Consider the following 12,663-nt stretch of genomic DNA (forward strand, 5'->3'; position numbering starts at 1 on the left):
TATGTGCAGATTGTTTTTCCAGTGATCGCAGACTGATAGCTTGGAGTCCATTCCTGGCTGGATTTGATAGCGAGCCAGTTCCAGTGGTGAATCCCTCCAGAAGGAGCCTTGTAAGCGCTGTGGCCAGCTGGATTTTATTTGTATTGGATTCCACTCTGCAGAAGTGACCCCACGGAGTTGCAGGAGACTCCAAGATAATGAATCATGAGCACATATTAGTTTATCCTACCCGGGTAGAGAAACCAGAACAATTTATCATATTTTGTTTTGTCTTATTTACAAAGAGCTCTGTTTCATTTCAGGGTTTTCAGTCTAAGCTGTAACCTTGATCCTACTACAGTTTGTGAGGTAGATCACATAACAAGGCAAATAAATATTATTAGGATGAATCACTGGTGTATGCAGACTGTATTTTCTATTTTTGGTTTTATATATAGGCCTGTCCAAAGCTGTATAACATGCTAAACAATATGCAAGATGCATAGTAACTAGCTTGCTAGATACATACGTAGCCATCTCTATACTAAGTATTTGGTACAAACTTGGATCGAAGCCGTGGTGTAGTAAAATCTTTAAGGAAATCATTAGAGTATTTTCTCAAAATGTGTTTACAGTCCTGTAGCTTGGATTAATTTGCAAGTGTAGAGAGGGAGATTAGCATTACAGATGTGGAGAAGATCAGATCTTCTGTTGTCCATTGAGAGGCATCCTAATTGAGCATAACGAGGTCATAAACATTTACAAACTCATGGCCAAAAGGATTCCCCTTTTATTTCACCAATCTTCCTTCTCACTTCCCTGACAGGACTGCTCATAACAGCTGATTCTCAAACTGTTAATAGTTTCCATGTTTTTACTACAGATGTGTTTGAGAAATAAACATTTAAAATATCACCCATTTTCTGTATTTTATTACAGAGATGTTTGCAAAATAAATGTTTAAAAAGTAAACCCATTTTAATACAGAGGTGTTGTTTTCCTTATATTCTGAATCAACCTATAAAATATTAATCTTAATTACACATGCATCATTCATCATGCATCATTGTTCTCTGCTGATAGGGGCCCAATGAATGTATCAGATGTCCTTTACATTTTTTCACCCCTCAGACAGACTGAGTCCGCCACTGCTGTGCAACATATAGGCTAAGTGTTTTATTGTAGGCTCTACCATACAGGAACCACATGTTAGTGCACTTCTCTGAGAGGTTTAAAGAAAGAAAATCAACAAATTATTGCACGTTAGAGGCCATAATTTATACCATGAGTTACAACTATGCACATCCAAAAACACAATTTAAAGAACGCTAGCATTATCATGATAAAAACGGAGCCATGCCAACTCTATATTACACTCTGATACAATCTACAATATAAACTATAATATATCTCTAACTTAATCTTTGTACAACTGCTTGTGAGGAATATACATGCACTCAAAACTGCAGGATTGGAGAAACAACTGCAGCACTAGGAACACCTCTGCAGCAAAGATGTTCTGATGATTGTTGTACCCACATTTGGAGCCTCACTACAAATTCAAATGACTAATCCCCTATAAATCTATATTTATCTATCATCTAGGCCTATATATGGTGATGAATGGTTCTTTACCTTAAACAAGTTGTTGTAAACCAACCAACCAAAACTTACTGTATCTGATGTTTTACCACCAAATAAAAGAGGGTAAAAAAACGTATATGTTAAAAGAATAGGTCAAGTCAATATGCTTATTCTCTGTCATGGCGAGAGTTAGATAAGGAGATGAATATCACTCTCATGTCTGTAGGGTAAATAGGTTGCTGCAGCCAACAGCCAGTTTAGTTTAGCATTAAGACTGGAAGCAGCTAGACTGGTTCCTGGAGTCTTTGCTGGTGCAACATTAACTTTAATTACTGTTCCGAGTGAATAAATAGTCTGACACGTAACCCTCCTTAGAACGATGACTTGTTGATTTTATACTTTTGTTTTTGTTCATGTTAATTTGTGCTTTAGAGGTGTTGGTATCAGTGGATTAATTTTAATCATGGACAGAGCCAGACTAGCTGTTTTCTCTCTTTATGGTTAGCGAAGGAAACCACTTGCTGGCTTCTTATTGAAATGCAATCTTCTCATCGAACTCATGACAAGAAAGTGAATGAGTGTACTTTCCAAAATGTCAAACTACTCCTTTAAACTAAGTTAAACCAAGCCAAAGGGGGACTAATGCTGTTCTTAGTGAGGTTTAGGGTTATAACATTTCAGCATTCTGACAGGGTTTGGTATTGGTTTTGATATTCTTAACTTTGGCTTTGACACATAGTACGTGCCAAAAACAGGCTGCTGGTTACCTCTTACCCATAGCTTCAGTAGAATCACTGCGTCATAGAGGTAAAGAAAGTAGATTTTTGGGGCCACGTTCCACTGTGCAGCCTTTCACATGGCTGAAGGGACACCAATGTCTTCCAAATTGGTGCAAAATCAAACAGTAATTATAATTACATCCACAATGCATCTAAAAGGCATCTCATAGTTCTTTTGTCTTCTTGTCTAATTTAATTACACGCTGCTGATTTGATGACCTGGGTTGGATGGTTACAAATGTGGTGACCACTCCAATGATGAAGGCTATATCCAGGATCCTGATTCCTCCACGAATCACCATAGACTAGGTTGTTGCTACTTATACCTCTCTGCTACCCAGATGGTAATTGGGATGGTCAACGCACCTGTTATGGTCCTGCCCACTGGGCTAATGCCAGTGTCCCTGGTTGGATGTCATAGAGTTGTGCTGGAAGAGCTTTGGAAGGGCAACTTTTACTTTAGGACAGTTTTTCTCAAGCAAAATAGCTCCTCATGCAATTATTTCTTATTAGACTTTGAATAAATGCTTTCAGGCAACTTTAAATAAATCAACATTGACAAGATGTATTATTATAAAATAATTTATTAATAAAAAATACACATTTAATAGATACATAAACAGGACAAAGTCAAAACTTAGTATATGGCTGGACCATGTATGAAACGCTAGAGGGCTTTCAATTTGTATGTCGCCTGGTTACCATCAGACATTGCCAGCATTTTTAAGATGTTTGTTTTTATGTAAGTTTAAGTTTATTTATTTGCATAGCACTTTTCATGTAATAGTTATAACTCAAGGTGAGAAATATTAAAAATACTTAAAATACATTGCACCAGATTTTTGGTGTAGACTACATAATGCTGTTGTAAGAAGGCTTGAGTTAAGATTCAGGCTATTTTTCATATATTTTATATATTATTTGTCTTACCCACAACCCAAAAAAATAGCTTTAAAACAGAAACTATTGAGTTAATCATAAATGCTAAATGTAAATGATCTCAATACAGTGTGTTTCATGTGTGTAAAGTTTGCATTCATAAATGTATTTGTTATAATGCTTTTATTTTATTAACTATGAACACTAGATGCATAAAACATGCAGAAATTGACAGTAAGATGATTCACAAATAAAAAATATATTAAAACTTAATAAAGTGACATATTAACAGTCCTATAGCACCCTGTTTACTAGTGCACACATATGAAACACGACTGTATCTGCGGACTTTCCGCGAGTTGGTGCTCCTGTGAGTGTCATCGGGAAATGTGTGTTTTAAAAACTGACTTCAGGGCTGCGCTCACTCTCAGTCCTGCAGAGAGTGAACTACACTAAGGGCTGCAGCGCTCAGTCCTGCTGAGGCTGAGTGCCCATGGACATGACTGTAAACACCACCTGATGATATAATCATTTTGAAAGGGCAACGGCCAATGGGGAAACTCTAACACTCGGCCGTCCGACCAATGGTGTAATTTCATCACTCAGTCAGTGAATCACTTGCTGTGTCCAAAGTCACTCCCTATTTACTATATAGTGCGTTCCAGCCTCCGCCATTTTATTTGAGTGTCCAAATGCTGAGTGTATAAATATATCCACTATATAGTACCCTCAAAAATTCGACAATGGACAAAGTGAATGAGGGAGAGATTTTGGACACAGCCAGTGACTCAGTCAGTCACGGACAATTCTGTTTCTAGGGTTGGTCCAGCCAACAATATTACAGAACAAACTAGTGCAACACATTATCCATTCATTCCATTAAACCATTGGACTCAGAAAGGAGCACCAGCATAGGTTTTCAACTTATAGTAAAATACACTCATTTACATCCTTCATACATTTAAGCGTATCATCTCTTTCTCTCTTTTTCCGTCTTTGCATAGGTTTAGTTTTAAACATTATCAGCAACAGTGACCTCAGTTAGATTGTTTTGTCTGGTTTCTTCTTCAGTACCTTGTTGTTCCATGTCTAGTACATGGTCTTTGATTTGTGTCTCGTCATTTTTACCCTCTGATGCCTCACTCGTTACTTTGCCTTCTTCCATTCTTTCAAGCTCCAGCCTCAGTTGTTCTTTCTCGCTCAGTATCACTTCTTCTTCGATGGCCCTCTGCTGCTCATCCTTCTCTTTCTTCTCTTTCTCCGCCTTCTCCATTTTCTCCTGCTTCTTCAGTTTCCAGAAGAAGCCCAGGTTTTTCTCGGGGTAGGTGACTTTGGCGAGCGGCAGCTTAAAGATCTTATTGGTCTCCGCGGTGATGAGGAGAAAAGTGAGGGCAGAGAGACAGAAAGGCCAGGTGCAGGCTGGCAGACCAAACTGTAGACAAAAAGCATATTATATCCTAGTTAGTGGTGTGTGGTTTTTGTGGGCTAAATTATGAGTAGGATCGAGAGAAAATGTGTACTTACCCTGGACATGATGTTGGCAATGGCTGAGCCGAGGTATGCGCAGAAAAAAGCTGCAGGAGAGAAGAGGAGACCATTACATGAGATTGTAGATTACAAATATCTGGCTGCTCTATGCCATGGTTACACATCATGTGACCATCATGTCTGTATTAGATGGAATTTTAGATAATGTTTTCATCTCCTGCATGTCTACTCACCGCATGTGATGGCAAGCAGGTGCACCTGCCAGGTGAGAGCGTAAAACATTCCTCCGATGGCAATGCAGGCTAACACACAGTTGTATCCCCATAGACCAAAGTAGATGTCTCCAAATGGAGCTGACAGAGCCAGGCCTGCAAAACAAACACACACAAAGATAAATCACAGCTATCACAGAAGCGCCATGTTCAGTATAAGTTTGGACTATCTTAATAAATAATGACCCCCCCTGTTATTTTGCATATTTTAAAGTAAGTTTTTAGGGTCATCTTGGATTTGGGACATAGTGATTGTGGCTTGAAATCATTCTGTCAGCATGTAAGCATGTATTGATGTGGGTATTGTTTAGTCTTCTTACCAGAAACCATGCCAACTGCAGATCCCAGGACAGCATGAGCACAGGTGATAGGGGAGGAGATGAAGAGTGAGATGATGAAGATTCCTCCTGTCCAAGGGTTGTCGCAGCCATAGACTTGACCTATCCCCACAGGCACTGACATGAATAGCTAAAGAGACACAGACAGAAAGGTTAAACATAACTGCAGGTGCACAAGAAAGCATGATGTACACCCTCACAGGTGTCAGTTATGTTGCCTCTTCCTAGACCTCTTCCCCACAGCTGTGTGGGTGTGTATTGTGTTTGATTGACTTCTCCCTGACTCTCCTGCTAGCTTTGATGCATAAAATAGCTTACAACAACATAGCTCAACTTACTTTAACCTGAGGAGAGGTCTTGGAACCAGAATAACAGAAAACACCAGTGTGGGTGTGCAGGGCTTTATGCTCCTACAGAATTTTTTTTTGTCGCATTACTACTGGGTCAGAAGTTTAAGGACCTTTTCTGACACTGAAAAAGTTGAGGAATCTGTCAGATCTGGATTAGCCTAAATAATTCATCATCAAATGTCATAGGGGCAAGATAAAAACACTTGACACCAGCTCACATTGAGGTATATGTAAGGAGAGTTTCGTCATCACAAAACATGGCCTGTCACTGACCTTGGCTACATCAATCTCAGCCCATGTGATGTTGGGCAGCTCCGAGCGAGGTTGAATGAGGACTTGGGGGAAGTGGTGGTTGTAGTGGCCGGTGGCCACCATGTGGAGACACACCAGGATATTGAAGGGCAGCGTGAACACTGGCAGATCCCACCGACTGTTAATAGATGCCAGGGCACTGGACACGATCGGGCTGAAAAGTAAGGATACAACATTCCCATGTTTAGATTTAATTCACTCCTAACACACACAAATATGTATGTACATTTATTACAGTGTATGCTCATATCTCAATAACATTCAGAGTTGCTTTTGCACAATGTTCAGCTCTTATGATTAAACATACCAACTAGCACCAGAGATGCCAGTGATACTTTCAACTATGGGCTCAAATTAGGGTCATAAGTATTGTAGCTGTATCACCATGTCTGGATGTGTGCATGTTCAAATGTGTGAATGTGTAAAAATGTTTTGATCAAATGAATTCAAATGTTTGAATGTGTAGATTTAATTTTTGAATCCACAACTTTGTGAACAAATGAAAAAGATTTGCACAAAGGTTTGCAGTTACACATTTTTCTGTTTGTGGATTAAAAAAAAATTCACACAGAACTCAAATGTATGTGTGAATCCCAAGTTTAGAGCTAAAAATCAAATCTACGAGTACAAATACTTATGTCCCACATTTGGTGCTTCCTCCTGAATAGTCAGTGGAGATGCTCTGAAACAATGGGGGCATATCCACTGAAGGCACTGAAAGCATGCACCAACTGAACAGCCTCTGAACTTATTTCAGTAAAAATGTGACTTAAATGTCTAGTTAACCATCACCAACCATTATGTTAAATTGTTGTTTTTTTCATTTGTTCGCAAAATGTCATGCACAGCTTCAGATCTCCTTACATATTCAAAAATTAAATCTATTTGTTCAGATATTTGTTATACAGCTACAATTCTTATGACCCTAATCTAAGCCCATAGACAACCAGTTCTCTCCATTTATCCAATATTAAATCATCATTGACTGACTGAAATGAACAAAGATTGGCTGAGGTCAGGGTAATGAACTTTGAATTTAAATAGTTGTAACAATTTGTCTTTAAACTCATCTGAGGTATCATGGTTAGGTTATCATACTTTCTTACATCTAATTCTAATTTCTGATACATTATGAATCTAACATTTTACCATTAGTCAATCTAGCTGCTTACCACATCATAGACATGAAGATGTTGGGTAGCAGAAGCCACCAGTACCAGTCTCCTGCGTTGGAGAACACAGCCATCAGCAGGCCCACCAGGATGCCGTTGTATCCGTACAGCCCTGCAGCTATTGCACCCCTGTAGGGAATAATTTGATTTAATTAATTATTTTCCTGTTGCTCAACACCGTGGTGCATGTTATGTAACCAGTTCACCTTCTACTGTTAGAAGGAAATCATCCTGTTCTGTTTATAGTTGTCATGATTCATATCAGCACAGTCAGCAGCTGACGAACTAAACCAGCCTATTGTTGTTGTGATTGACAGCAAGTTAAAAAAAAAAACAATGGGGATCTTGTGGACTTGTATGACACATGTAAATGAAAAGCCTAGCTTCTTCTAAAAACAGTAACATAATATTTCAATGCAATCTGTAGCATCACTATAGTCAAAAAATAAATGAGTGCTCAAACCTGTTCTGTTGCAGAATGAGGGCAGAAATTGTGGCAAAGAGTGTGCCCACAAAGCCATTGAGGGCCCACCAGTAGTTCTGCAGGATGAGGCCGGCAAAAATGATGAGGCCACTTAGAGGGTTGTTGACAAACATCACCTGGGCAGCTCCACGCAGAACCCAGTCCAGTATCTGCAGCAAGATGAACTGTTCTGGATTGATGGAAAGAGAGAACAGAGAGTGTGTTGACATTTTCCCAGAGCTGTGTAATAGGCTTCCAGCAGTGAATGTGAGGCAGGTTTAGGTCCTTCTCTGGCTCACAGTTGTGTAGCCAGGGACAAAAATGAAACAATCCTGGTTGGCTTCTCAAATAAAGTTGAATTTATTTGACTGTGAGCAAAACTTGCTCTTTAAAGACTATCAAAAGACACACAGTGTGAAGTAGAGCCAGGAGACAGAACCCATATTAGAAAATATTCACATGGCACATGTTGCATGTTTTTTTCAGACTGATACATTTTCTATAACCTGGCACAATGTCAATTAGTTTTTCAGTGTTACATAATAAATATCATATGGTAAATGCAGTACTTCCCTGTTATTTAAATTCCTTCTGGTGTCTCTTTTCAGATACTAATTGCATAATTGAAATCAGGGTGGGGTAATTGATCATTTGACAGTAAAATTATGCATCTAATTTGCATATGGACTAAAATTTGAAACACTGTTTAGCACAAAGAGCAGTGTAGGGATCCAGTATGCAGCATATTTTTCATAGATAGAGTGATTGTGTGTGATGTAGCTACTCATCCCTAACACAGATGTACCCGTGTGATATCATGCAATTTTATAATGATGCCATTTCCAGTGTACTACTGAGCTTTGTTTATCAAGGAGAGTTATCAGTTAACTTACTTTGCATCCATTTTCCAAACACCTCCATGTCTCCAGAGAAGTAGGAGACTCCCTTTAGGAAGCGAGCCCTGGCCTTCTGCAGGTTTGTGCGTCCTGCAGGCTGCGCAGAGTCCTTCTTGTCCATCTGGGGCTTGTCATTCTCAGATTGCAGGTCAGGGTGCGCCATCAGTGGCTGGAGTTCCTGGAGCAACAAGAAATTACAAGGACTGTTTGAATCATGTAAAAATACACACAGTATCTAATTTATGCCGTACATCTGATATGGGAGTGCTGACGTACGGTGAGGGTGGTGGCAGGAAAGTTAGAGGGCAGTGGAGCAGAAGCGGAACAGTTGATATTCTTCTGAATATCCTGAGAGGAGAGAAACAAAGGTGTCACTCAGCAGCACACTCAGTCTTCTTCAGCTTCAATTTATCAACCTGTATGAAAAACAAATGTGAAATAATCTCATGTATTAAGAAAAATGTATTTATGCATTGAATATGTGTTAAAATATGTTATTTTAATGTGGCTCTATTACAGTGGAGAGAAGGTGAAGCCAAAACCAACAGGCAGCATTTTAATATTCATATCATTATTCATACAAAATGTAATTATTTGGCTGTATTGTGCCACCATGATTTGAGCTAAGTTTTTAATTTTTTAATGAATCATCCATCAAAATCAATGCTTTCAGATAAAGGAATAATCATATTAAACCTACAAGCTTTTAACATTATACCTACAGCCTTCTATACAAATAAACAGGCACCCATTAACTACAGTTTATTTGTAGTTTACTGTCCTGCTGGACTTTGGCAAATAGTTGCAAGTTCTCCTACCTTTGTGCAATGTGATCCAGGCATATGTCTCAGAATGGACACAGGCTGTATGGGTTGTCAGCTTCTCTCAAGCTGTACTCCGGAGACTTACACTGGGCTTTTATAGCATCAGAAAAACCCACCTCTTCTCTACACTCCACCTCTCTCTCTCATCCACCTCTTTGTTTCCCCTGCTCATCCTTGACAGCAATCACAGGCGCTCAGCAGTGATAATCGTTGCCACACCCAAGTTTCCTCCTGCTCCGACATTCCTTACCACACATGAGGTGAAGATGAGGTCAGGTGAAATCTGGGTTTGCACATTTTCTTGAGTTGTCGCAGGTGTTTGTTGCAAAACTCTAGTTTGAGTGAAAAACCGCAAAGTCAAACTCTGTACTCAGGGACCTGATCCCTCTCCTACAGTCTAACACTTGAGAGGCCATGGGCTCCAAATATCAAAGTTCAATGTCAAACCCTCTGAGCCATCTCATATTGGACGTCTCTGACCACAGTACATAAATAGTAACTTAACACCTGCAGAAAATCTTGGACACCTTGGAAAAGGAAGGAAATTGTGATGGGTATTTTTAAAAAAAACATTTTCTGACAACTTACAGAATTTCACGAACACTCACGTCAAGATTTTTTTTATTCAACAATTTAATGTAACATGCATTTTAGTTTTGTTCATGTGATGCCCTGGAACAAATCTGAGCAATTTTGACACAGACTGTCCATGAGCTCACAAGCTCCCCCCAGCAGATCCTGAGAGACACAACATTTTATGAACATTTAACACATGTTCAGTTACAGGAAGAGGTGGCAGTGAGGGCAGAACTCAGCGTTGTTGTAGGCAGACTGAATGACCGCCTATTGATAGAAGTAGGACGTGGACATAACTGATTGGAGGTTGTATGGAGCATGTGACTATAACTGACTTCAGTGTCTGTCTGAACTACTGTGAGGCTTCATAGATAATTAATCAATTAACTGAGAAAATAATTGGTAGATTCATTACCAATTAAAATATTCATTAATTGCAGCAGCAGTGTGGACAGAGGAGCGCCAAATTTCAAAAGACTCTGCTTCATCTGCAGAACTGATGAAGAATTTTTTAATAACAATGACTTACAATAGGAACAAGAGCCATGCAGTCCAACCCTCTCAAATAAAAAGCTAAAAGCACAATCAGAGAACTACAGCACAAGTGCTTAGAGCGTGTGAAACTGGCAGCTCATAAAACACCACAGATGAAAGCATAAGAGTAGCTTCAGTGCAACTATTAGAAACCTGTTTACAGGAGAATATATTAACTCAAGATGATCTCTCTCTCTCTCTCTCTCTCTCTACGTCGACAAGACCAAAGAGCTGATCGTAAACCACAGGAAGGAGAGAGGGTCTACTGTGGAGAGAGTCAGCAGCTTCAAGTTCCTCGGCGTCCACATCACTGAGGACCTCACCTGGGACGAGCACGCCAGCCATGTGGTGAAGGCACAGCAACGGTCCTTTCACCTCAGACGACTGAAGAAGTTCAGTATGGGGTCCAAGGTTCTACAGGATTTTTTACAGAAGCACTGACAGCACCCTTTCTGGATGTATCACCACCTGGTATGGTAACTGCACTGCACTCCACCACAAAGCACTGCAGAGGGAAGCGAATGTGAGCTTCCCTCTATCCAGGATATGTACAACAGGCGGTGTGCCAGGAAGGCCCACCGGATTATTAAAGACCCCAGCCCCCCCCAACCATGTACTGTTTCAGCTGCTACAGTCTGGCAAGCAGTACCACAGCCTCAAGGCCAAGACCAGCAGGCTCCGGGACAGCGTTTACCACCAGGTCACCAAGCTTATGAACAGTGGACACTAATGGCCTGCAGCCTGCATGATGTGACACACACATACATAAACACACATATAAAGTATGTACATATACATATAGGTATTTATCCATATATTATAGGTGGGACACATGCACACCAGACTTCACATACGTACACTCATATGTTTTACACTCTTCTGGTTGTTTATTCTCTCATCTATCACTACGGCTTTTAGTGTTTTAACTTTTTTTTCTTACTACATCGTCAAGGAGCTGAAACCAAAGATTTTTACTCTCTTATACCTGTGTAAGGAGATATAACAATAAAGAAACTTTGAAAACTTGAAAACAAGTTTAAGCTCAGTAATCCTGACCATCCACAGCTTCAGATGCACCCTGGTAAATTGTCTTCAACTCTACAACTACATGCCAGTGAAAAGTTTCAACAACCTGAAACAGATTTGAAACCTTCAACCAGGAAGGTCAGCGAAACGATTAGTTCCAACCTGGTGATGAGTTACTCTTTAATGTTGGACAGCCAATGTGCTTTTGAGCATTGACCATGTAGCATTATGTTAAAACTAAAGCCATGAATAAAACATTTCTATGAAAATACTGTAATTAGGAGAATATCATTGTGGTACAATTTAAGGACAATCAATCTTCTATCTATGAATATATAATCAGAGAAAATAAAGGCATGTTAAGACTAAACACAGTTATTAACCTGAAAAGTAGATAAGTATAATAATAATAATGTACACCTCTTAATTAAAAATAGATTTTCCAGTACAAATACAGACACAATCAAGGCAATCATTGTCTTGCAGTGCAATTAGTAAGACAATGAACTGACTGACACACTGTGAGCGTGTCACCAGTCATAAACTAACACTGTCAATCCTGCTCAATCCTGCTTTTGAATGAATCATTCACCTTGCTTAACGCATATAAAACTGATGACTCAATGCATGATTACAGTAAAATGTACTGAATGTCAAGAATAACACCTGCACACCAGCACCTGCTCACACTTTTAGACCAAAATGGTGTTGGAATTTAAAAATGCAATATTCAGAGGTCAGTGCAACGCTGATCATGACCATGAGTAATTTGTTGTGTCAGAGAGGAGCATTAAGAGGCAAAAGTTTGTCCTGAATGTCTATCGAGGTGGCATGCCTCTACAGCGACAGGTGTCAGACCAGTTCTTTCATTCAGGATCATGACAGCAAAAACAACACAAAACCATTCATACTGTAATCTGTAACCTCTAGTATTTACACAGCTTTACATGAGCACAGTGATGTTTCTCTGGGTGGTAGTGGGATTTAAAATAATTGTTTATACTGTTGCACTAAATGTCTTCATCAAATGATTTCCAAGTCACATTATCGGAAATAGTGCACACACACACACACACGCGTGTGCGCCCACACACACGCCCACACACACACACATACATAGGAATTATACAATAGATAAATTATAGATGATGATGATGCTCCAAAGGGTGTGTTTGTTCCTTGTGTTTATTT

At 39.5% G+C, this 12,663-nt stretch overlaps 1 protein-coding gene across 1 annotated transcript; it reads right to left on the reverse strand.

Annotated features, from left to right (window-relative positions):
• Nucleotides 1-3,456: 3,456 nt before the first annotated feature.
• On the reverse strand, nucleotides 3,457-9,826 carry slc14a2 (solute carrier family 14 member 2). The gene is made up of 10 exons (XM_042421809.1): nucleotides 9,331-9,826; nucleotides 8,789-8,860; nucleotides 8,510-8,690; nucleotides 7,617-7,806; nucleotides 7,154-7,282; nucleotides 5,943-6,135; nucleotides 5,302-5,449; nucleotides 4,943-5,077; nucleotides 4,746-4,795; nucleotides 3,457-4,653 (listed from the first exon to the last, which is right to left on the reverse strand). Exons 1-10 carry the CDS (start codon nucleotides 9,352-9,354, stop codon nucleotides 4,234-4,236), a joined length of 1,542 nt encoding a protein of 513 aa, XP_042277743.1. The 5' UTR covers nucleotides 9,355-9,826; the 3' UTR covers nucleotides 3,457-4,233.
• Nucleotides 9,827-12,663: the final 2,837 nt, after the last annotated feature.

Source organism: Thunnus maccoyii, chromosome 9 (genome assembly GCF_910596095.1).
Source record: "Thunnus maccoyii chromosome 9, fThuMac1.1, whole genome shotgun sequence".
NCBI lineage: Eukaryota > Metazoa > Chordata > Actinopteri > Scombriformes > Scombridae > Thunnus > Thunnus maccoyii.

Bases quoted from the DNA above. Each gene is read 5' to 3' on its own strand.
- slc14a2 (XM_042421809.1), bottom strand. From the start codon at position 9,354: ATGCCTGGATCACATTGCACAAAG. The intron at 8,861-9,330 runs GTAGGAGAACTT...CTCTCCTCTCAG, and splicing joins CTGGATCACATTGCACAAAG to GATATTCAGAAGAATATCAA. The intron at 5,078-5,301 runs GTAAGAAGACTA...TTTGTTTTGCAG, and splicing joins TGCAGTTGGCATGGTTTCTG to GCCTGGCTCTGTCAGCTCCA.